The sequence below is a fragment of the Siniperca chuatsi genome, linkage group LG6 (assembly GCF_020085105.1).
Source record: "Siniperca chuatsi isolate FFG_IHB_CAS linkage group LG6, ASM2008510v1, whole genome shotgun sequence".
Classification (NCBI taxonomy): Eukaryota; Metazoa; Chordata; class Actinopteri; order Centrarchiformes; family Sinipercidae; genus Siniperca; species Siniperca chuatsi.
Genome location: NC_058047.1, coordinates 26,790,804 through 26,817,500, shown reverse-complemented (window position 1 = coordinate 26,817,500; position 26,697 = coordinate 26,790,804). Strand labels below are relative to the sequence as shown.

At 39.8% G+C, this 26,697-nt stretch overlaps 1 protein-coding gene across 3 annotated transcripts in view; it reads left to right on the top strand.

Moving 5' to 3' along the window:
* The window catches only part of znf644b (zinc finger protein 644b), a 37,862-nt gene extending 13,602 nt beyond the window's left edge, over window positions 1-24,260 (top strand). The window contains exons 1-6 of one of the 3 annotated variants that reach the window (XM_044199926.1): window positions 6,321-6,372; window positions 6,464-9,157; window positions 10,594-11,172; window positions 13,240-13,353; window positions 13,694-13,790; window positions 18,757-24,260. In XM_044199926.1, the coding sequence (XP_044055861.1) occupies window positions 6,478-9,157; window positions 10,594-11,172; window positions 13,240-13,353; window positions 13,694-13,790; window positions 18,757-18,934 (3,648 nt within the window). In that variant the 5' untranslated portion in view covers window positions 6,321-6,372; window positions 6,464-6,477 and the 3' untranslated portion in view covers window positions 18,935-24,260. Of the gene's footprint in view, window positions 1-6,320; window positions 6,373-6,463; window positions 9,158-10,593; window positions 11,173-13,239; window positions 13,354-13,693; window positions 13,791-18,756 lie in introns of those variants that run through there. The other 2 variants (XM_044199925.1, XM_044199927.1) reach the window with 2 other exon arrangements.
* Window positions 24,261-26,697: the final 2,437 nt, after the last annotated feature.

Here is a 26,697-nt window from a genome sequence, read left to right as displayed (position 1 = left end):
GTCGGGTTTGTTTTCCTCTCAGTGTTGGGAGATGAGAAGTCATGTATCTAAACAGAGCAGATATGATGTTTATGAGAGCCATCTGCTTGGCAGCCCTCCTGTGCCCACTGCCCTCCTCAACGTGAGAGCAGCCTCATTAAAACGGTCACATGCCTGAGAAATTTCTAACTGCTGTTTTTTTTTTTTCTTCTTTCCCCCTTTTAAAAGGAGTAGAGTTTAAAACTAACAAAGCCTTGGGAAATCCCCATCAGACATCCCTCCCTTAATCCATTTAATTTTGAAAGGTATTGTTTAAAGCTTTAAAGTTTATATCGTTTAATCCCCCTCCAACACTACGGGCAGCAAATGAGGCCGTGTCAGCAGCTTGAACAGATATAATCTACTCCACACAACAGAAAATCCTCCTTCAAGACAAGGTTGCATGGGTTTCCTGTGAACTCACTGTTTGATGTTTCTACCTGCTATTGAACATGACTTCTGTCTTAACCCAACTGTCACTCGCTCCCTGTCCCCTTTTATCACTCTGAATGTTCTTGCTTCACCTTTTTTCATCAGTAAATCTACCATCACAGCCATTTCACTCATTCCCCCCTTTTTTTAGGAGAGGAGGGCAAGGAGAAGTTTGTTGTGGGCAGATTTGGGGGGATTTTTTGCTAGTGTTGAACCTTTGCCAAAGGACAGGATTGTTTTTTGGTTTGCGAGATTCAATCTCACCTGTGGATCAAGACCATACTCTCACCAATTTATCGCTTCATATGTCTTTTTTTGGTTTTAGTCTCCACTACAAGTGTTTATTATGTATGTGCATTTGCCTTCCACAGATTCTCTAACACATTATTTTCTATACTAACATTTTTGTTGTTAAAACAATATAGTTCGACATTTTGGGAAATAAGCTTATTTGCTTTCTTGCCAAAACTTAAATGAAAAGATCGATACCACTCTCATATCTGTCCACTAAATATGAAGCTAAGGCCAGCAGCTGGTTAGCTTAGCTTAGCACAAAGGCTGGAAATGGGGAAACAGCTAGCCTGGCTTTGTCCAAAGGTGGCAAAATGTGCCTAACACAGCTTGTCATTTACACTTCATTCATTTTTTTGTATGCATTAAACAAACAAGATATGATGTGTTAATTAATGAGCTGTAGAGCTGCTGGTAGGTGAATTTAGTTACCTTTGGACAGAGCCATGCTAGATGTTTCCTCCTGCTTTCAGTCTTTATGTTCAAGTGGTCATATTATGCTCATTTTCAGGTTCATAATTTTATTTTGGGGTTGTACCAGAATAGGTTTACAATGTTTCATTTTCAAAAAACACAATATATTTTTTTATCATACTGCACATTGCTGCAGCACCTCTTTTCATGTCTTGAACTGAAACACAGGCAGAACAACCCGAACCAGCTTCACAACCGAGACTGGAGCAAGACGTTTTAGAGGGGTAAGTTATGAATTTGTAACAAATGTATCTTTGATAGGTAATGTTTTAACTGTGCACTGTCGCTACATCACAGTAACAACTTTATGCCCATTGACTGCCTGGAGGGTATCTAACGTTATTTTAATTTCATATTTAGGTGTACTTGTGGAAACTCAATTCAAGGCTGGACTACACTTGAGCTCTTTTCAGGCAGTTTTCTGTGGGAGAGGGTAACTCCCTTTGGGGTGGACTTTGGGCATTTTCACTTTGCAAACCTATTACATGCACAAAAAAGATATAACACAATAAAGGAAAGGGAAAAAGCCAAAAAGCATAATATGACCACTTTAAGCTACTGTAAGCTAGCCGGCTACTGGCTGTAGCTTCATATAAGTTAGATAGCCTGACGAAGTCCTGACATTGCATAAGGGCTAGCCTCTGTTCCACTTCTGTAACTCAAAGCAATCTCTCATTCAGCATTTCTTTCATTAGTGTTTAAAAAAATTAAACAGGTTCCTGGGCTTACTACCACTTACAATCCATATTCACAAGACAGATTTACATCCCTTACAACACTGGCTATTAGAAATGAAAACCTTCATGATTTTAACAGTGAAGTTAAACAACGTTTACTTTGTGAGCATACTAGATAATGTCATTGTAAGTTGGTTTAGTCCATATCCAACACTTCTAATGTAATTTTTTCAACTTTTTAGCTGTAATCTCTGCTGTCTAAAAACTTCTACATCGTTTGGTCCTCTCTGTCCTGCTGTACAGATATGGCTGAACTAGTCGCGACCTCTCGATTGCACGGGCAGTCAAGCCGTGACGTTTAACCCATGGAGTTAACCAGACAACATACTGATGAGTAAGGTTATGTTCCAAGGCTGGAATTTTAGTTATTCGCATAGTCGCAAATGTCAATGGGATTTTGAATGAGGTTTTCTTACTTCTGGAACAGAAACTGGAAGTTTTCCACTTCTTTTCACTTTTAACAGGCTAGCTGTTTTCCCCTGTTTGTAGTATTTATGCTAAGCTAGGCTAACCAGCTGATGGCTGTAGCTACATATTTAGTGGACAGACACGAGAGTGCTATCCTCTCATTTCCCAAAAATGTTGAACTATTCTTTTAAGTTACCACATCCAGTACTTATCTGTGAATCTTTTCTTAAATCACTTGAATGGACACCAATATTCTTGTTAAAGCATGCATTAGCATTTAATTTGTTCTTACTATAAAGAACACAATTTTCTTTGCAACATACTACTATGGTACTCATATAGTTTCCTTTAGTGTATAATTTGAGTCGTATAACTCCAGTATATATTTTCACTCAAGCAGTAAATTACATTGTTTAGTTATCAAAGGCTTTGTGTAATTACATTTGTGCAATTCAGGATGACAGGGCTGATAGTGTCTGCACAAGACGCTGGCATACATAATCACAGCCAAAATCCCATTAGGGAGAATGGAGAGCATTATTATGGAAATGACCTTTGGGTGACAAGAATTCAGTGGGATAAAAGAGTATGTAATCCAGACAGAGACATTGTGTGAAGCCACTCTCTTTATTTTCTCCTGTGCAAATTTAAGAAATTTAGGGTGTTTTATGAATGTTATTGATGTGTTTTTTTAATTTCACATTCTTCTTCTAAACAAACCGGTTAGTCATATTGAGGAAAGTGAGATTTGCTTTGTGGTGTTTTGCTAATTTCTTCCTGTTTATCTGCTGTTTGATACTGTGGGTAGAACTGCAGGCCTGAAATAGGAGAAAAAGAACTTAACAATGTGGGGGTTTTTTTTTTCGCTGTGGCACCTTCGCTGAGAAAACATACTCACTTTGGGATTACTGTGTGTCAAGCTGAATCTCTGTCTGTTTGTTTTGAGCCACACTTTGATACTCTCACACTTAAGAGGCAGCTTCATAAATTCACATTGTGTCAAATAAATCAATAGATCCCATTAGCTGAGGAAGTTGTGTAGTGCAGTACGTGAGGGACCATGGCTCCCCTTGTTTAGACATCTCTCCAGCAAAGGCGATGGCAGAGGAATATAAGGTTGGCTGTTGATCCATACAGACAGCTCCAGCAGTTGAAATGGTTTGGCTGACTGGTCCCAGTTGGTTTTTAGCGCTGTCTCCTCTGTGCTGCCAGCCTTGGTCTTCAGTAGAACAGGAAGAAGGAATTTGCTTAGACATTCTCAGCCTTACAAGCCTACAGAGCCAAACTCTTCCATCCTCAATCTGTTTGTTGTCCTCGTAAGACTTAAAGTTTGGGTGTTTCGGTTGTTTGCATTAAATAATTGTCTAAGATGAAAACAGATGTCACAATGAATATGTCTTTATATTTTAAGCAGGAGTTAAAGCAGTCTCCAACTCCACCACCTGAGCTCCCATGTCATATGAAGTCCCACGATAGTGACTAATGTTCTTAGAGGGTTATATTTATTGTACTGTATGCCTGAACAATTGTAAAAATATTGTTCACACATTTATTTTCTAAAAACAAATTGAATATTGGCTTTATTTGCATAATTCTAATCACTTATATCTCATGTTCTCATAAAATGCCAGAGCTGTACAATTACATTTACAGGTCATACAAGAATGCTAAACCTTTGCACCTTTGTCATTGTGATGGAAGAAAATTGTTGACTTTGGCTTGTCTCTGCCATTATAGAAATATTGCTTTAAAGAACACATGTAAAATTACTGCTTACACAGTTGCCTAGTGTAATGAAACAAGTAATTCAGGCAACACATTTTTACAGGCGAATGTTCTGGCATTTTAATGAAATTAGATTGTGCACAGTGGAGAATGACAGGAAGATGAAAGAGAATAGGGCTTGACATGCGCTGAGGTTGGGAGCCAGACTCAAAGCCATACTGATTTGAGTACATGGCATAGTTCCCAGCCCACCAACTATCAGAGCATACTGCATGAGCTCATTTTTTACTCCATAACTTGAAGTGATTTCATTTTTGCTGTTGGTACAAATGAAAGCTTTTATTTTGATGTAGTTTATTACATACACCTGTACAATCCACTGGGATCCAATATAACAGCGACAACAATACATCCTATCTTATTATGTCAGTTTTTGTTGGCACACAAGGTGTTGATTCTGTCTTGGACTGAATTATATTGAGATGTTTTGTCTATCCCATTCACATATTGTACATGATGGCAGCAGAATATTAGGAAAACCTGTCAATATAATTTACTTCAATAAAAGACCACCATTAACTAATGACCTCAACCTCTCTGATAGTGTCAACAAAAACGAAACATTATAAGCTACATAGAGGTAGAGCAGGCAGAGGATGGCAGAGCTGTTGTATTTTACATTACATTGTACCGTTGTACCTAATAAAGTGGCTATGGGCGTATATCAACTGTTTGTAATATTTTGTCCACCCAGGACGGATTATAAGAGCGCCTCTTACTATAACCTTATAAGCTTCAAAATGATAGAATTATTTGCAGGGCTGTTGTATTAGATTACACCAGATGTACCTGATAAACTGGTAACTGTAATGTCCCAGAAGTTCACAGTATCTTGAGAAATACAATTTGCAAACAGAAAAAAGGAAGTAAAAAGGCTGGTCAATACATAACTGTGAGGTGTTATGTTTTCTATTGTCTAACAGTAAACATTTACCAAACTGAAAAACGAGGCAAGTGTCTTGGGGAAAATACCAGACAGGGTTAGTAAAAGGCTCATAGCAGATTGATCTGTGCATACAGCTTAACTGTATTAAATCTGATAATCCTTGTAAATATCTTCAGGCAAGGCAAAGTCAGCCTTTTAACATTGACTAAATTAAGTAAATAGAAGCAAATGAATTTTTAAAAATTACATTTCTGTGGAACCCCTGTTCGTATATATAGCAGCGAGCTGTGTGAGTTGGCTGTTAATGAGGCTTACACATTTTCAACCAAGATATTTTGATGGTTTGCCACCCTGCCGTTTGGGGGTAACAGTGAGGTTCGATTTAAATGTAGAGCGTCTGTTCCCCTTTCGAACCTCTAACACCACAACAGATGGGGAGAATATGGAGCTCGGAAGGTTTTACCTCTGAGGTGGTAACAGTGAAGCCACTCATTAACACTGAATTTACCACTTCGTTAGCAACGCAGCTTCCTGTAGAGCGCGACCAGCCCTGGATGTCAAATCCACTGAGCATACATTTTAAACTAAATCAGCTCTGGACAGAGTAGTGTATCTGTTAAAAGATGTAGCATACACATGTTTAATTGTATGTATTTAATCATTCAAAACCATCAATAATATAGGTTTGTCTAAATTAAATATGAAATAAAATAAAATAATTTATTGTGGCTTAAATTCGACTATTCTTAAAAGAATTAGCATGCCCGTCCATGTGTATGCGCAAAGGCGTATGTTTTCTTTGTGTGGGTCTGTGTTTGTGTTTTAGACAGATTGTGTGCCTGCCAATTTGTCAGGATTCAAGTAACAACAGTCTCATGCTGGGATCTGTCTTGGCACCATCACAGAGTGATAAGACGCAATATGATCTCATTGGAGGTGTACTTTGTTCCCATGGAAATTGGTCAATTTTAGCAGACGACTGAGAACTTTAGGTGGAGAAGCAGGAAGGTTGTATCCCAGAGGTACGCTCACATAATTAAGCATCCTCGCCAGGGTATTCAGGGCTAACAGCAGGGTTTGTTGTGAATAGAGGTGGCGAAAGAGGGTGTTGGAAAATCATAATGCGGCACAGAATAATACCACTCTTATTTTATGGAGAATAGCCCAGAAAACATTTTTTTTAACAGCACCACATTATCAGCATGACTGAAAAAAAAACGATTGTATTATACCTGTTGTGCAACAGTATTTCTTTTGAAAATTTACATCTGCATTATTTCTTTCATCAAATTGTCTCCGGATGGTTGAATACTGCTCTTGAACAAAGGAAATATTATGCTTGTAAGACATTGCTTGCTTTACTTGGCTTGCTTGAAATGATTAGAAATATAGAGTACACTTAATAATTTTGTGATATGCCTTCATATTTCAGAAAGTATTGCTGCTATGTCTGATCTGAAGCCAAATGCACAAGAGGACAAAGACATGGAATCTGTGTCTGACAGCCCAGGTTGTACTCAGGAGCCATTACAGAGTCACACATTCTCCCTGAAGAACAATGCTGCAGGTCTGTCCTCAGATGAACACGAAAACCCTTTAAATGGAACCCAGCCGAATCCATTTGTATACAGCAGTGTCCCTGCTGTTCCCCATGCAGGCAATTCATTGCCTTCAGGAGCACTTGTTAATGGACCTGGTTCACACCCAACCTCAGAGGTACACTGTGTCCTGAACAAAGGCACTGTTTTATCCAACAATGTCCTGGATGCTGAGTGGCAAGCGGAGAAGGACACGAGCCCCGAGGTGTTACCACCACCTAGTGAGCTTCAATCAGACGCTTGGAAGAACACAGCGGGGCCCGTCGTAAAAACACTGGCCACACAGCCAGGTGTCAACACGCCACTGTCTCACTCGGAGGAGAATAAGTCTAAACTGGCCTATTCCACACTGTCAGGTGACAGTGCAGAGCAAATGCACATTAGCCAAGCTTTGACAAAACAGGCAGTGAAAACAACATCTCGACGGGACGTAGAATGGTCAGAAAGCTCCTCGGATGATTATGATGATGCTGAAGTAATCAGATGGGATTCAGCAAGAGACAGAAGGCTGGAGACCAAAGTGATGCACCAAAGAGACACAAAGCACAATACACATGTAAAAAGCATGTCAGGCTCTCTAGAAAAGGTTAACAACAGCTTAAATCAAACATACAGACGTTTCTGTTTCTGCAGTGGTAATGATGTTGAAAATGTTGACATTGCCAACAAATATGATTCTTTGGGTACACAATCTGATATTAAATATTCTTTTGTGCCATTCAAAGATATTTCTAGGAACACAGCTTCAGACTCTGAGCACCATATTTATAGCACAGCACAGGAAGGCTGTAATGAGGAAAATGACCCTGAAGATGAAGACAATTTTAGTCCAAAAGTGGAACAGTTGAAGACAGAAGAAGTTGAACAAGATCCACTTTTCTTTTCATGCACAATATGCAATATTAATTACCAGGAAAAAAGACATTTCCATAGACATATGATGTATCATTTAGGTAAGCATAATCAGGTGAACAGTGAGAATGTTTCACAGCCCTTTATATGCAGGGAGTGTGGGCGTTTGTTCTGTGATAGCAACTCCCTCATGAGGCACATCATTATTCACCAAGACATGGAAAAACTTATGGAGGAAATCAAAGGTCTTAAAAACATTGAATTCGAAGACAGGGGCACCACAGTACAGTGCCCTCGGTGTGTATTTGGTTGTAATTGTCCTAAAATCTTTGTCCAGCACGCCAAAACACATGATAATCTGAAGCACTACTACTTCTGTGAGGAGTGTAACTACGTTACACTGACACAGCAGGCACTTGAAGCACACTTACATGTCGCACACCTCAACACGCACCAGCCTCAATACAGGAAAATGACTCATACTAATGAAGCAGACGATGCGGACCATGTTCAGTTTCAGCGTAAAATAGTTTTTTTCACAAGCAGAGATAAAGTTATATTGGAAAGACATGAGCTAGAGCATCAGCGATCCCACTGTGGTCATTGTAAAAAGGTTGCTGACCAGCCCAAAATTGCTGGGTCTAAACCAAATCTGTCTAACTGTCTGACTTTTGGAGAAGCAATCCAATTCCCCCACTGTTCCAGTAAAAAAGGGGACATTTACATTCAAAAGTCCAATGACAAAACTGTAAATTCTCATCAGTTTAAGTCCCGTGTCGGCTGCACCGAAAACATACTCTCACCGTCTTTGTGGAGGGTGGACAGGCATGGAAAATTACTGCTACAACCAGTAGAAAAATTTGATGTGGAAACTGATCTCACCTGTGTCGAAGAAGATGCTGAAAACAATGACTGCAAGGCTTTTGGCAGCTCTAAGCAGGCAAACTGTCCTGCAACCTCTGATTTTTTACTATCAGCCAGAAATCTTAAATTAGACCAGATGTTCTGTCAGGGTAGCAAAAACGACAAAGAAAGCGGGAGTTTACATGCAAACCAAAATTCTCCATCAATGAGAAAAATGTCGACACCCTTGCATAATACTATTGGCAATATGAATGGTAATATATCGCCAAGAAGGCTCAAGAAACAGTCTGCAGATAGGGAGTTAGAGAGAGGCTGTGGGGGCAGCAATAACTTCAGTGATGACACCTGTGGAGCTACAGGCAGCTTCTTGGAAAGCAGCGAGAATGAAAAGAACCCGTATGCTCTGAGGTATTTCAGAAAGAGGCAGAGGTTTTCCGCCAAAGACCAAAGCTCTCATGTACTCAAGGATGAAGATGATGGAGATGAAGACTGTAGTGACATAGAGCAACTCGTAATCAAGGAGGAGTATATCGAAACTACAGTGTGTGATGATTCCCCAGAGTCGCCTTGTACGCCTTGTGACAGATTTGATGTTTTCCCCACACCAGAAGTAGAACACAAGCCCTGTCCGTACTGCCCTGCCATGTTTGAGTCTGGAGTAGGTCTGTCCAATCATGTGCGAGGGCACCTTCACCGAGTTGGCTTGAGCTATAATGCCCGGCACATGGTTTTGCCAGAGCAAGTGGCATTGTGGGATCATCAGCACCGAATCCGCAGAAGGACCCCCTGTGGCATGAGGAAAATGAGAAAAGGTAACTAAAAGTATTAGTTAAACTAATGTCATAGGCAATTAAACACTAACAACTCAATACAAAAGGTTTTTAATAAAGGATATATAAATAGGGATATATAAATAGGCAGCCTACTGTGTTTTAGAATGATCTGGTATTCAGTTATAGAAGAAACCGCTTGATCCAAATTTCTGGAGGCCGGGGAGGTGGATGGGCGTGTAGCACTGCAATTAATTTTTAAGCTCCACGATATTGGATGGATTGCCATGAAATTTGGTACATATATTCATGGTGTCCAGAGGATGAATCCTGTTGACTTTGGTGATCCCATGACTTTTCCTCTAGTGCCAGACATTTATGTTCCCAACAGAATGAATGAATGAATGTAATACTTTGGTGATGCCGTAACTTTTCATCCAGCACCGTCATCGGGTCAAAATTTGAATTTGGTTTATGACCAAATACCTGCAAAAACTAAATACATTACCATCATCCTCAGCTGTACTTTGTGTTTAATGCTAATTGGCAAAAGGTTGCATGGTAATGCATTAGACTAAATGGTGAACATGGTAAACAAACATTGTGTTAGTATTGTATTGTCACATGCTAGCATGCTGACATTAATATTTTGGTCAAAGCACTGCTGTGTCTAAGTTCAGCCTCACAGAGCTGCTAGCATGACTGTAGACTCTTAGTCTTGTTATTAACTGTAACCACGATCTTCCCTAACCTTAACCAAGTGCTGTTGTTGCCTAACCATACCTTAACCATACCACTGTTGCTACGTGCAGACATTTTAAAAGGTGAGAATTAAAAAAACGTTGTCATTGAACAAAATCGTGGGTTTTGCAGAATTGTCCAATATTGACATCTGTGTGGAGGTGTTAATTTTGCATGGCTGCTGTAATTTCTTTACTAATATAATGCATGATACTTAAACCCCTCATTTTTTGGGGGCGACAGTTTATTATATTTTATTATTATCACCTTTATGTTGATATGGCAAACTTGTTAGCAACTCCTGGGGGAAATATTTGGTTCTTTAGCTGCTAAATGCTCCACTATGTTCACCAGTTAATCTCGAACTGTGTCTGTCTGCTGTTTGGTGCTGAGCAGGTAGTGTACGCTCCATTTTTAGAGCTTTTTCACTGAAAACAGCTTCCTGCTGCGGCTAAAAACAACCCTGTGTAAGCAGTTAGAGTGAATCAAATCAGCAAAGCTAAAACAACCAAACAATAAGCTGAAACGCTGTAAAGTCATTTGATTTTGTTTTTTTCAAATATTGATTATAGCCTTTAAATCTACAGTGTATGTACTGTATGTGATACAGTTACTGTATATGAAGGCTTGTACATTATAAAACAGTCCCAACAGTAGGCTACACTATCATAAATATTAACTTTGTGTTTTTGTTCTTTCATTTAAATTTTTATGACAAACTTTATCTGATATTACAGCTGTTAAGCCAGAAACCCAAGGAGTGCACACATGTCCCCTGTGCTGGGGTTGCTTTGATACTAAGACTGGCCTCTCCAACCATGTGAGGGGACACCTGAAACGAATTGGTAGAAGTGTTACCAGCACCAGTAAGTCTCCGCTGTGCATCCTAAATGAACTGCTACAGGACAAAAAGGAACATCGCAACATCCTCCAGGTGCGCAACGAGAGCCAAATCCCCTCACGATCCTTTGTTTCTCAGAAGTTAATCAGTAGCAATGGCCTGATCCTGATGCACAAAGGCATCCCAGTGAAAATCCAGTATGAGATGAAGAGTCCACATCCCATATTGGACAGCTTTGTACCAAAACAGGAGGCAGAGGCCTTATCAGAAAGGAAGAAGCTTCCGGTAGAATCACAAAGAGGCACTAAGGCCTCCTCAAGCACCTTAGTTGAACTGCTCAAGATGAGACAGGAAAGTATGGAGCTTACAGCGAGAAACAACCAGGAAGCCTATGCAACCAGGAAGCTCTGTGATTTGACCAAAGATTACATGGAGGAGACACAGATGACCAGTGTGGAACCAAACTGGACTCATGGTATGGAGTCTTCATGTTTGAACAGTTACTTAAAGGGTTGTATGGGTGGTTTTGCATGTTTTAGCCCATTAATAGTACTGTGCATGTACAGTAACTTACATTACATCCAAAGCATCTATGGTAAGTTTCAAGTCTCTGCAAGATGATTTTCACAGGAGGAGGTACAGTAGCAAATACATCTTAGAAGCTTGGAAAATGGTCAGCATTTATGTAAAGTATACTTGATTTGTAGATATTTGGCAAAACCACACCAAAGACATAAGAAGCATTTTGAGACATGCCCCTCACCCTTTGCCTTTAAAGTAAATTACTACTGACTTGGATCATTCATGTGTTATTCCTATAAAAATGTGCAAAACATGTATTTTGCACTGGCTGCTTTATTGCAGCACTTTCATGAGTTCATCTCAGCAAATAGACCCATATCCCTCTAATGATTTGGGGTTTGGTTATGGTCACTTGCTCTCTTTATTTTTCAGTTAATTATCAGTAGAGTAATAGTTACCATTGGTATTTGGCATAGGAATACAAAATATTGTACCAGTTACACTCTATATGTATATAACATCACCCCTCAACATCTGCATTCATTCCCTTCCTCTCATTATACTCTTTTTATTTTATTTTTTTAAAGCTGCATGTTTTTTGGGTTTTAACTGAAGCAAAGCATGGCATGATGACACACTACACTTTTCACCATTTCAGGTTAATTTAATTAAAGGGAAAGTTGATGGGAGCCCTTAGGATATGAATACAATTGTTCCTGATTTCTGTATTAAATAAGTGTCAATGCAAAAATAAGTGTAGGTAGAATCAAACTCCATATATTTTATTCCCCTTAATAACAGTGGGGGAGCATCTTTAGCTTTGTTTGATTGCAGAGAAGACCACTCTTTATTGTGTAGACACTAACGTTCAGACCTCTGATTTTCATCAATATTTTATTACACATTTTATTACAGTATTTCTTTACAGATAGCTGTATACTGCAGGTAGAAGCCAATTAAACAAATTGAGAATAGTTCACAATCATTTGATTTGTGGAAAAAACACAGTAGATTGAATTCTACCAAAATGCTTTTGAAGTTCATATTAAAAAATCATGAGATCCTCTTGATGTTTAGTTGGAAACACATCATCCGTGTTTACACAATTACGTTTAATGTCTGTCCAAATCAAACTTTCAGTCGGGTACTGCGAAAGATGTTGGTAAAGATTTCAAATCAAATAGCTCTTTGTTGAGTTCTCTTTTAAAGAAACTGAATGAATGAATGAATGATATAGTGCTTGCCATTATTATGGTGTTACAGTGGCAACTGTAAATGTACTCCCAAAGATGGCTTTCAGCTGTGTGTGTCCTGTCCTGAAAACGGATTTAGATTACAATTTGTCGTATTATCGTTTTTTCTTGTTTTGTTCTTAGTTTTTATTTCAGCTAAAATTACTTTGAAAAGTAAAATCAGGTTCTTTTTAATTTTGAAAGATCTTTTGGGAACTACTTAACCATCGCAGTTCTGAATATTTAATAACAGGCAATGGTGCACAGCAGTGTCATTGCCAGTTTTCTGTCATATGACTAACAGCTCTGTGATTTTTTTGTGTAGTTTATGAATCCTCTGTGACTCTCATGAGGTGGTGTATGTGAAAATAGCCCCCCTGAAGACACAAGATTGTGTTAAACTTCACCAGTAACACTTTTCAAACAGGAGAGTGCAAATCAGATGCTTGGAATGAAACCAGGTGGAAGAAGACTTTAGAGCACAGTGGGAGTAACAGTTTTGCTTGATAATAAAATTACTGCATGAACTCAAACACTATCCTACAATGCTTTTCTCCTTAAATACTATATATATATATCTTAACTTCTGATGATACTAAACCTTGATTTAAGACATAAGTATCAGCTAAACTATATTAAAATGAACATCATCCAATCAAATTTTCCTTTAAAGCCTAAATATTAAATAAATGGAAAATGTAATCACATAATTTCAACCTAAACGTTTTGATCCATTTGCCTTATTCTCTTTGAGTTTAATTTCATTTTCTTAATGTACTGTCTTTCAGGGGAATGTGAGCCAAATAAGATTTGTATTCAGTGTAACAGCACCTTGCCAAGGCTTCCTGGTCATCTTCAAGCCTATGCACACAGGAAGAGGATTGCCATTTTTGAAGGACCAGGTAAGTTTCTGATATTATACTACTGCAAAATGTCAGTGTTTCCTGTGCCATGCAATGAAAATTGTGGTTTAAGCATAGGAATCATGTGGTTCAGTCTGTGGAACCAAATTAAGAAGAAGCGGAATATTTGTGATAATTGCTGCATTGGTAGACATTACATGAATTAGTCTGTCACCCCAACATATGTCTTCATTAAAAATTGGATGTTGACTAGAATAGTCACCATCAATAGTCAATAGTGACTAACAGTTTGGCTTTGGGATTATATATTTATGCCTCTTGTCAGTGATAACTCAATACATTCCCCCAGATAAAGCAGTGCAGTGTTTTGTCTTTTTAGGCTATGATTATAAACAGAAGAAGCCAAGACCAAGGCCTGGGTTAAAAAAGAAGATTTTACCCTCCTTGAATGCTGAGATATACACACTCACCTGCAGGTACATAGAATGGAAGGTTACATATGTAACCATGGTTCTCTTAGTGAAGAGTGAAGTGAGAGCGCTCTCTACCCAGTTACATATTTCATATGTAGGCCCTAAATGAAAGCGATAAGAAGATGCATAAACCTAGCCTGGGAACCAGACAAATCTGCCGAGCTCATGTTTCATTTGCTCTGGCACATATGTCTGGCCCCTTCTCCCCTGGATTCGGTTGGGCCAATCACAGCTGTTTATCTAATATGGGGCGGGTTTTGATACGATGACTGACGGAGGAGCGTTAGCGGTCCAGAGTATAAGTCACGCGTCACATTTCACTGCTCTGATGGGTTGATACAGCACAATGCACCAGCCTCATCCAACTCAGATCTAACTGTCAAACTAGGCAGTGCTAATCAAATATGAATCAAGATTCTGTTGCTACATTGCCCATTTCCAATATTTTCAGAAACACATTTTAGTGTACTGTTTAGCTGTAATTTGAGAAAGTTTGTGACCAGGACGCCATTTTTTCTGCTTGATAACGGACCAAGCACCGGTCCAACTTGCATGTTTCGCTCAGCATGTTTCCTTGCTGTGATTGGTTGTAGGTCTTTCCAGACGGATTTCGATTTGTGCCCGCTGACAACGCCCCGTGGAAATCAAAAATGAATTGAGAAGTCCCAAACTAATACGCATTTGCGAATTAGTCTGGCCAGGCTAGCATCAGTCAAAACTGACCAGTTGTCATTCCTTATCTGGGACCACCCAAAAAATCTTTAAGAATAGCTATCGCCGAGTATCTCATAGTAGTCTCATGACAAAGTGGTAGCAGAACACTGTGACAGTGTCCATTATGCTGCCATGCCTTGGGTGGAATCTGCCATGACACCTGATTGCAGTGGCACACCCTTATCCACATACGCCTACTGTGTACTATTCTCATTCTAAATGCTGGATTGGAGGCAGATTTACACAATTTTCAGAGAGAGCTTGTATCTCCCTCACCCTTTTGGCAGAAGCCAGTGCCAGAAATAAAGCAGTCTTGATTGACAGCCACTTCAGGTCCACCTACAGAGTCTTTAATTGGGCCTCCTTCAGCCCCCTGAGTACTAATTTCAAATCCCACGGTGGAACTAGCTATGACTTTCCTTAGGGGCCATTCAGATGTTGCGTCTAAAACGCGTGGAAAACGCCAGTCGTGCGCTTTCATCCTTTTATCTAAGGTGCTTGGGAGGTTGCGCTACTGTTGCACCTGCCGTTACTAAGCAACCAAAACTGGTCCAAATCACAAGCGGTCTGCAGCAGTGTTGATTTGGCCATTTCATGCGGGAATAGTTGAGGTAATTTAGCAGTAAGCCTCACTGACTAAACTAACTTAACTAAGTGAATCCCTCACAGTAGCTTTGCTGCTCGATTTGTCTGTGGAAAAGAAAAAAAACCTTGCTGTGTTTGGGTGCATCCCATCCTTCAAGCCTGAAAAAAATATGGAGAATTTCACGAACTGATCCAGGAGCTTCGTCTGGACGATGGGAGCTTCAAAGCTTATTTCTTCTGAAAGGTTCAGAAAAGTTGGCCCAAGTATCAAAAAAAAACACAGCTTCTGCTGTGAAACCATCTCTCTGGCGCAATGGCTGTGCATTTGTCTCAGGTAATTAGCAGTGAAGAGCAGTTGTAGACAAACCAATAATCTAAAGATTCATTTTTAAAACAGATTAAATCATGGTTTACCATAAAATTATTGAACTTGCATGCCAAGCGATGAGTAGGCTACTTGTTTTAACATATAAATAATTTTGGATTAAATGAATCCTTGTTGGTACACTCTAGCCTCAGACAGTTACTCACATGCCAAATCTAGGCAAATCTAATGTTATGTTCTTATATATATATATATATATATATATATAAACTCAATATATATGTATATTTGTTACAGGTATCTTGCAACTGGAGATTCCTTTTACACAATCGCCTTCAGTTACCTTGTGGGTCACTCCACAGTTGCAGGCATTGTTAAAAAATGTGTGTGAAGCCATATGGGATAACCTGGTAGGAGAATACATGCTACCACCTAACAGGGAATGCTGGAGAGACAGCTGATTTCCACTGGATGTGGAATTATACTTACTTGCCAAATAGGTAATATGCAATATGTATGCCAGTTTTCCGTGAAACTAAGGCAGAGTGTTGGCAAAATGTATTACTGTAACTCAGTTCTGTTCACATTTGCCTTAACTGTAAAACTCATCGTGATTAAAATCAAAATATTTGTGATTCGATCTACCATTGTCAACAACCTAAAAACTTGTGGGATGGATTGAAATTAGATCTGTGGATAATTTCATTCTTAAAATCTACCTCAGTAAGTTCAGAGTCTGGCTGATTTGGGGCCTGGGGCATATTTGATGAAATCGGCCTCTCCTTAAAATGCTCCAGAAAACCAAGAGCATTCATGAATTTCCATTTCCTTTGACTTCCTCCCTCAGAGCCACTTCCCTTTTCCCTGTCCGCCTTCCTCTCCTTTATGTATTTGTCTCTCAAGTACTTCCATTTCTTTCGGGCCTCGTCCTCTGTGTAAATATGATGCAGTAACGAGTAGTTACTGTATGTACATCGTTGTTACAATACAGTTAATGACTGACAGGACATTACTCTTGATTACTATTAATGAGGGAAAAGTGCATAATGACAACATTTACGGGACACTGGAAATGTTTAGCCTAGCAAGAAAATGTTAGCGAAAACATTTGAACAAACTAAATTAGCTAGCTAGCACAACCGTTAACCGCTACAACTAGTAACATAACAACAGCGTATCGTCATGCTCATGTTATCCCAAGTTCTGAGCTGATATATCTCCAGGCGTTGTTCCTTCTGTTGGGGTCAAAATAGTCAGAACTTGAGAGCAGCTCCGGGTATCCCTGAACGAGTATAATCAGCCGCTCTTCCATCTTCAGTTTGGCTGACCTTTCAACTGGATTTTGTGACGTCCTTGGACTGAAAGGGTGAAGCAAGTCCTGTGGAGCCGATTGGATAATTCATATCGCATGACCTGCGGTATGCTTGCTGCATTAGAAAAAGTTGAGATTTTTCCGCGTGCCACGACAAATGCGCACCGCGATGGCACTTTCGTCTTTGTCACGTGTCTCCATTGAAAATAATGAATTTGTGTGCAAAAGACGCAAAATCTGAACAGCCACTTAAGGAATTGGCAAACCAGTTTGCAGTCCCCTTCAGACAACTTGTATTTCCACATTTGTCTCACTTTAATCACAGCCACCACTGCCACTCCCACAAGTGGGAGAACCCCTGCAGGATCTGTAGGATGACAAGGGCTCTAAGGATATAAAGTACTGGATATTCCCTGCACCATGTCTCAAAAGTCCTCCAACTATGTGAGTAGATGGACTTTGTCATAGGTGACTATGAAATGTCTCTAAGATCCACCTACTTGTCCACATTTATGATTCAGACCTAAGTGCTGCAGATGTTCTACGAGCTAACAGATGATCCCGGCACTGGTCCTCTGACCATGCACACAGTGGCCTGTTGTCTAAGTAATTTAAAGTAATTAAAATCCAGATTCCCCTCTTTCACTGGAATACCAAGAGTACAACCCAGTCTACCTTTTGCTGTGTGGTACCTCTATGATGGTCTGCTTTTCCAACACAGAATACGTTTTTGCCTGATTGAAGCATTGCTCTCTGGATCAGTCACTACCAAGATTGCTGGTGACCTGGAAAAAGGTGGTCTATGAGCAAACTGAATCTGATAGCCGAGTGGCTCAGAGAAAATGACAAGGCTTGCCGGGCCAGGTATGGACAGAACTGCACCCCAGGCTTTTCTGCTCTGCCTACCCTTACTGCTCACTGGTTTGCTTGTTTGTTTGTAAGCAGACCCTCAAGTCATCAGAGTACTAAGTAGGCCTGTCCTAGTCCTTGACCTGTTTGGTCTTCCTCCACCTGCCACCTGACTAGTGCCTCAGAGACCTCCTGAGAACAGTGACAGACTTCTTGGGCAGTCTTAAGAGGTAGTCCAGTTCCTTTTGCATCTATGTTTCCACATCTGAGAGAAGGGGCTGAAGAAATGAGACTGGCTGTCCCCCCATCCCCACATCAAACTGTGAGGGCCAGATGCCCAACACACTGTAGGGTCCACCTCCAAGGCCTGAGCTACTGTCAGTGAACCCTCTCTTAACTGGCTGTTTCCCCTTTCCTGATCAGCTTCCTCTGGTACAGCCTCCTGTTGCCCTGACGGAACCCTGCCCTCACCTTAGAGATGCACAACCCCACCACATTCATCCCCTCACCCCTCATCCTGCTCTTCTGAGAGGGACACGGCTATTGTGTCAACCCTATTCCAGATTTGCTCCTCATATTCACCATAAATATGGGCCACATTGCATGTCATATCTCAAATATCACAAGAGCAAGGACTCTTTGAGAGTGTAGTCAGTTCTCTTGGGAGATACCACTGCGGTGTATATTCTATAGCTGCTTGGGAGACCTCTGAATCAGCCTAACAGCGAAAAGGGAGGGATACTGTCAACACACAGTGTAGTCAGTGGACATCAGCTTCCCTTCTTTAGGTTATATTGCGGCGGCCATACCAGTGGTGTATGAACCCCTTGTCAGAGTATTACACTAGGTATGCCTTCACTAGCCCAACATTTTTTACAGAGGCCTCAACACTAGCCAACTCTTCAGGAGAGAATCAACTCTCTTATACTTATAAATTGCAAAGGCTGTCCCCTCCCACAAACATACATATCTTACTACACACATTTTTAACTTAGCGCACATCACCTGACCCCCCAGGCCAACCCATGTACGTATGAAATATGTAACAGGGTGCTGGAGAGATCTTATTACATGCAATACAATAAAACAAACAGTACAATAAAGATCAGCTTACATTTCACACTGGAAGATGTTTGTGCATTAACTGGAGAAACAGTGACTGGCTTTTCCTCCTATTTCTGCAGATTCTGTGACCTTGTCTTCCAGGGTCCCCTGTCTATCCAGGAGGATTGGATCAAGCATTTACAGAGGCACCTTCTGCACACCAGCGTGCCCCACTCAGGGACAGGGATGGTAGAGGTTTTGGGTCTTCATCACAAAATACAAATGAGCCCATCTTGTGAGCACCCAGACCTTGAGTAGAGTTTTACCCGTCTAGAACTTCCAGTTGCATGAATTTGCACACTGTTTATATGTATAATCAACACATTGTTTTAGATGAGTCCTGCAGCAGTTTATAGATATATATATGTAATAGTTAATCCAGACTACTTAATAGTAAATATTAATAATACTGTATATATTAGCAAAAACTTTATTGTAGGATATTGTAATGGTATGCTTTGCCTTATCAACTTAGCTACTGTAATACAACTTATAGGATTTATCTTGATTGACTGCTGTATAAGTTACCATAAGTTAACCACAGTGGCAGTGTGAGCAACAACAAGATAAAATATTTCTTCAGTATAAGTAAGTCTGGCAGTGCAGAACTGCCATTGTTAGAAAAACATTGTTCTCCTATGTTTGTCATGATAAAAAAGTGCCTTGTTATTATGACAAAGCATTTTGTTATGAGAAAAACGTTTTCATTACAAAATGAAAAAGAATCTCAATTTCTTGTAACTTTTTATGTCATAAACAGAAAACTTTCTCATTATAAAAAGAAACATTTCTCAATGTCTTACTCTCTTTTTATGAGAAACTGTCATAAGAAAAGTTAAAAGGACCATTGCCACTCCTATATTGGCAAAATACTGTACATGAGCCTGAGCATTTCAATTAAGTTCATGTCTCACTTTCTTTTAGAGCCAACATAAAATAAAATTGTGCTCTTGTTAAGCAGTGTACACAGGGCTGTCATTAGTTTGTGGATGCTTTGAAGGATTTCACCTCTCTGTGCCTGTATCAGAGAGAGCATCTCTCTTAATCAAAGTGACATTCAAGATGTTGCATTATGTTGAGGCAGCTTGTTCTGTCATTGTTCTTCTGCTTAACCTTCAACCATCAGTGTAATTTCTGAAATCTGGCTCTCATTATAACTGCGATAACAACATCTTTTTATAATGAGAATACTCTAGATATAACAAGAAACCTTTTCAGTTACAACAACATATTATATAATATTATAGACTTATTCTTTCTCATTGTGGCAGCTCTGTATTTCCGAGGGGTTGGACCCAAAATGGGTAGCTTTTTGGTTCTCACATGAGTAAGAATGTGTTGTAATTAGTGACATCATAATTAAGTTTCATACTGAACAGTCTGAAGACCACTGGTACTGAACATTTGCATGTCCATAACCTATTCTCCAAACTTGTACAACTCGTAAACTTGGTGCTTATTTTGCAGGGTAGCAGAGACAGTTCCATACTTTCAGACAGGAAAACAGGCTATGCAGTGTGCAAAGATGACATATCATTTTGGAGTAATGGTTGAAGTGAATTACATTTTTTTCAGGGTCTAGCACTGGAAGATAGCACTTTATCTTTTGCCCAGGACATTTCCTTGTTTTTTTGTTCTGTGTGCACATCATACACAAATGATTTTAAGCACAGCTACAGTTTGTCCTTCTTTGACCCTCTTCTTAGCACCTACAGTATGTGGTCTAGTCTGGTTGAACCCATTGCCAAAAGACTCATCTCACACTTCACAATTTTGATGAATATGAATATATATTTATGACTATAAACCTGACTGTAGATTTACCTAAATCAAAGAACAATTTAGCTTTAATGGCCAATGTCATTTTATGTATTTATTCTATCTATTTTTTCTTGAAATATTCAACTTGTTACATTGGAGATTTTAAAATTGTAGACATGTAGCGCTCCCAAACAGTTTTATCATTACAAGTTATTAAATTATTAAACATTTCTATAAAATGAATCTTATTTCCCTACTCAGGCTTGATAGTATTTAGACTTAGTATTGCTCAGATTCTAATACAGCTTTTTGTAGATAAATGTTTCTATAGAAATCAGTGACATTAATAATAAGCAAAAAATAATAAATAAAATGCATGATATCAGCGTTCTAAATTTAAATAAATTTAGTGAATTATTCTTAATCAGCCAAATATAGTTATGCATTTTTCAGCGTTGCTGTTAAATTATATTAACAATAGGATGTAGATATTAGAAAATAGACCATGGCACCATCACACTACAGTTGTAGCACATAAGGAGGATATACAGCACAGTTCTGAGAGTTGCATTGGTAATTGTGCGGAGATTATTTACAGCAGTTTTGGTGGAGTAGACAAAAGGTTTGACTCGAGTGGTTAATTGAGCAAGCTGTCTGAGATTTGGTAGAACAAAAGAATTAATTTGCAAGAGAATGGTGTTTATCACATAAGATGCTGTTAAAGGAGGAGCTGAGCTATGAGATATTCATGGTCAGGTGAAAAAGTATTACAGTGAATTAATAATTAAAGGATGGCCATGCTGATCAGTGTAAGAAAATGGACATAATTTCTGAGCATCAGATTTTTATCAGGTTTTTGGAATGTCTATATAGAGTGCTAACCAGAAACATAGGAAGGACAAAACACTGATGCCATGATGATTTTACTTACAGCTCTTCATAGAAACTGAACAGAAAAATCTACCATTATTCCAATGTATGACCCCAGTGTTTATCCATTTTATGTTTAGTTCTATTATATCTGTATTGAAACAATTATTCATATTGTCACGTCAAATTATCATTTTGCTACCTTCAGTCACTCACGGATGTGACAATACTGACTCAACCTGAGTTTAAATAGGGTAGTAACTTTTTTCTATCTTTGCTGCTCCAAACTTCCCGTGACTGTCAGGTCTGTTAGGGGGGAAAAATCTGCTGCACAGGGAGTGATTTATTTCATGATTTGGGCAGCAGAAACAGCAGTTTTTGTGTTTGCTTAGGCTGACCGGTGCCTTAAGGAACCTTAACTTGAAAGTCATTATCACCATGAAGAAAAGAAAAGGTGTCAATACTGGTGGCACTATTTCAGTAACGTGATCTGTGGGAGGTACACTGCAATAATGATATGACAAAGATCTCAGCAAAATAAAATAAAAAATGAATTTCTGGTGGATTTTATGGAAGACAATTTAGGTTTGTCTAGTGTTTATCATGTAATCTATTACTCTCTGTGCTTTCTTTATTTCGCTGTAAACAGTTGTGACGATGGCCCTGTAAGTGATAAAACAAACAAACAAACTTGGAAAAATACAGTACTGTTTTGGATGAAAACTGAGTTTAAAGTGCAATGTATCATTTCATAAAATACAGTGTTCCTACATTCATTACAGAGCACAGACACAACTTTTAGCAGCAGCTGGAGTTGACCCTTTTAGTTGTTTAAAGGTGTGTTATGTGATAATGGAACATTCCCTTTCCACAGTACACAGGCCAGTTTTATTTGTTGCAATTCTTTTGGGTGAAACATACAGATTTCAGTGTGATTTTGCACCATTATTCCCAACAGAAAGTAATTTTAGGGCTATGTGCTATTTTAAACTCCAGTTTTTACTGTTACAGGCTGAGTATTTGATGTATCCCATGCTAGATAGCCACTTCTGGGTTTTCTACTTACCAGTGGCAAAGGGGGCTAACCCTGCAGTTTATCTTGGGCAGTATTTAAAGCAGCGATCAAAGCTGTACAAACCAATTGTCATCATGCTTCTCCAGAGGGAATTTTGAAGTACTTTAATGCTCCTTCTTTGGGAAATAATTGTGCCACTCTGTGACTTCATTAGGTCTCCTGGCTGTTTCAAAAGATGTTCTCTCTGGAGGTTGAAAGCCACATTGCTGGCAGACAGCATCCCAAGGGGCCGAATGAATAAAAAAGGAGAGATTATAATGAGATTGAGTTAGCCATGACCAGAATTGGGCTTTTCATTATTCCACTGGCTGAAGAGAGAGAGAGAGAGAGAGAGAGAGAGAGAGACAAGGCTGACATAAAGAAATGTGTTGTTGCAGGACCCACACTCGCCATCTGCCATGGGGGTCCAATGGTAGGCAGCCAATGCATGCTTATCATTGCCATGGGTATCAAAGGGGCCTCCTCTCTGGAGATTGCTCTATTAAAACTGCAAACGCCCCTGTGCGCACAAAACAGAGAAAACCGTAGTAACACTTGCCATTGATTTAGCAAATTAAAATGGGAGGAAACATTAGAAAACCTTTGTGTTTTTGGTATGTGTGTTTATTAGACAATGAAGTATAATTGCAACTTAAGTTAATTCATTTGAATAGTTTGTTTTTATGATGTGTGTTGCTGTATCCTGAGAGAGTGCATGAACTAATGGGACTTTTTTTGTCAGCTAGTCTTGTGTTTTTCCCCATTCAGTGTCTGTGGCAGCAGTGAACCAGAGATCAGGACCATTGACCATGACCTGTTCTTTGGCCAGTTATTCAGAAGTGCCACAGACTGCCTGTGTGAAAAAGAAAACAAGAAAAAAAGAAGAAAAATCAATAGGTTTCCATTATCTGGTTGGGCAGTGTCACTGGCCTGTCAATGATCCTGTTACAGCGGCGGTACAAGGGTGACACAGGCCCACACTCAATCGCTGCTGACAAGAGGAAAACATGCTGACAGGCACCGGGAACAAGTTGGAACACAGATTTGCACTTCAAGCAGCCGTCCAAGGAGGTATCGTGCAAGGCCACCACACGGCAAGGGGCAAGCTCAGTTGGGGCTGGGTGGAGGGGTTGAGAGGGGGATTCCCAGCCAGCCTCCCTCTACTGTCTGACTGTCTAGCTCTCTACCACAAACGCTTTTATCCCCCCATAAATTATTCACCTCTGGGTACACCAAAGGAAACTTGGTTGCACTGATTGTAGCTGAGGGGAAATTCAGAAAAACCTCAGGCACAGTTGGCACCCACTGCTCGGCCACTCCTGCAAACTTACGCAAACCCCACCTACAGCATGCTACACAGTGTACGTGCAGCATGTGCATAGCATTACACATAAACCACTGTGACATCACTGACCCTTTCTTTTGCAAATGATCATGCAGGGAAATTTTATGTCAGCTCAACTTTATAGGAAATGATCATTTTAGTTAATAACTGACTTATCAGGTTCCTGACATATTAGCTCTAAACCTACAAAGAAAACAAGAATCTCCCCTCATCAGTCAGTCCAGATGGCCAGTCAGAAATTAAGGAAGACATCAACTGTCTCTTGAAAGAACATGAATCAATATATTTTGACAAGGATCAAATGTGCTTCAGATGAACCTTTTGGCCCTCCCAAAACAGTCTTTCTCCTCATGTCAAACCTCCTTATTTTTGTTTTTCTACATGTAATGATCTGATATCCCATGACTCATGAGTTTTTAGGTCGTGTTTAGCAACACGATTTAACACTTATGACCTGTGTTAATTCCTCTCAGAATCTTCATTTGACAATCCACATTTTACCATAAAAATCGCAGGTATATAAACAGTAATAAACAGATATATTTCAACATGCACTTCTGCAGCAATGTTTTTTTATTTTTATTCAGGCTTTTATTGTCTGAACTAGGCACATTAGTCTCCTTAAGTAATATACTTGAGAAAATACTAGCCTTTTTTTTAAATTACACATACATATCTGTACATTTTCCCTTCTTATATAGGCAGCTCACTCTATAATGACTGGGGAATTCAGGTTAATGTGTTGACAAGGTTTAACAACAGCGGGTCATGTTGCACAACACGCATGGCTGCCTCCGTTCACTCCAGCAGCTGACAGGTCCTAATCATGCGCTGCCCTAAAGGCACTGGGGCAGAGAGGGTTTTAATCACTGAATTATAGACCAGCGCGAGGCTTCAAATTGAGACGTAATTAAAGTCAAAGTTGCAATAATTGTTTCAGCTAATTGGGCAGACAACTGCGTTATGGTGCGATTACATTATTTGCTGTAATTACCTGAGTCGGAGGATTTATTTATTTTTTCTTTTTCTGGAAAGAAGGAATACTGTGTGTTTCTAAAATGATAAAGGTGTTGATGGTGCATGATCATCTATGCTCCAAATAAAACAATTAAAAACAAAAGGATCAGCCTAACGCTTAGCCTGATATCATAGCTGATGGGTAGGGTCTATATTTTTTATTTTTGCGTATTTGATGCCCCCGGAAAAACAAAAAACAAACGTGCAATATTTTCATTTTCAATAATTAAAGTTACCCACAATTTTCCATCCCTCTGCCTATTAATTCAGCTGAGGCGCCTCCATCACACACTGTGCAGACAGAAGCAGGCTGAGCATCGTCCTCAGCATCAGCGTGTCGTTTACAGTAAGGAGATTAATAACGCAGCCAACAACGTGCCCAGTCTTGGTCTTGACGTCCTCGGTAGCGATGCCGCACCTTCGGCAACATCATTATTTCCTATGAATTACTCGCCAACCAAATGCCGTTAGAAACGGAGCTGCAGTAGGTGTGACGGGGGAACTGGTCAGGGAGCAGCTGCCCTGCAGCCCGCCGGGCTCAGGCTGACCTCCTTTTTTATTTTTTACATCACTAAACTGGAGGCTCGACAAGCCGTATACGAGCACAGAGGGTTTATGATTTGGATGAGGGGAGAAATGTAGAATACGAGCCAGAGATGACGAGTCGGGCAGGATTTCGGGTACAGCCAAAGAATAAATTGACGAGAAAAAAAACCAAAAAACCAATGCAGATCTTAACTGTGTCTGTTTTTCGGCCTAAGTGTCTGTGTCAGTCATATTTTATCCATCTTTGTAAGACGTCCCCCTGTTCCCAAAAAAAAAAAAAAAAGAGATGAAGATGTGCTTTAAATCCCGCAATTATTCACACATAAAGCGAATATTTACGGTTGTGATTGTATCCGGTAATCACTTAGAGGGGTGTGAAACGGCTCTGTGGGATTAAAAGCTGTTTAGTAACCACCGGGCCCATGAGCTCCGTGTGCTGAAGCCACTGTGCACTTCCACTGTCGGACGGTAGGGGGCGCTGCTCATTTCGTTCTGAGAGCCGGAAGGAGAAACACATCAAGTGGGTTTCACAGAGTGGTTACACTGAAATTGATGACAAACAATAATAATAATAATAATAATGAAAGAAATGGAACAGAAATAAAATAATAACAGGAAATTAAGGTGGTAATTTGACAAAATAAAAGTCATGGACTCAAGCATAGTCACTGCAGAATGTTGCATTTAATTTTTTGGTCTTTTGAACCTTTTCAAGCGGTGTGAGCCATTCCTGTTCAGTTTATTGTTGTGTTTTTTTTTGTTTTTTTTTAATAGCCTTTTACTGATACGATATTCCTGGAGTGTTCTCTCACGTCACACACCTGGACGGATTTCCCTTCTTTTGCAGGGGCGAAGGACAGTGAACGCTCCAAGCACTGATGCAGCAAGCTGACTTCCACGCCTCCTTTAAGGCCCCTCTTTGCAGGTGCTTCCTCTCCATTTTCATGAACCTGCGGTGGCCACTGGAAGCTCACATCCCCGCCTTGCTCTCGGGACGCAGAGAGTCTGCAGGAGCTGCACAGATTGTCTCTCAACATCACATCAGTAATCAAACGGATCCCAGAACAAAAAATAAATAAATCTTCTTTGCCTTTGTCGCATTTGAGGGAGGAATTTAATTACAACCGCGGGTGTATGCAGGCATTGAAAAAAAACAAAAAAAACAGGCGACAAATGAATATACAGAGCAAATGACAACACATGAGGGGGGATAACTGACAGATGAAAAGACAGAGGATGTGCAGCTAACAGGCAAAACGCGCCGGTACAAAGCCGCGCACACCTTTGAGAGCAAGAGTTTGTTTTATTGCACTTCTCCCGGGTTGCATCTCCTGTCGATTTGCAGAAAAAGAAGGGGGGATAAGTGAACATGCCCTGTTTAAGAAACAAACATGCAGATTAGATGGGATCCTGACAACACACAGCTCA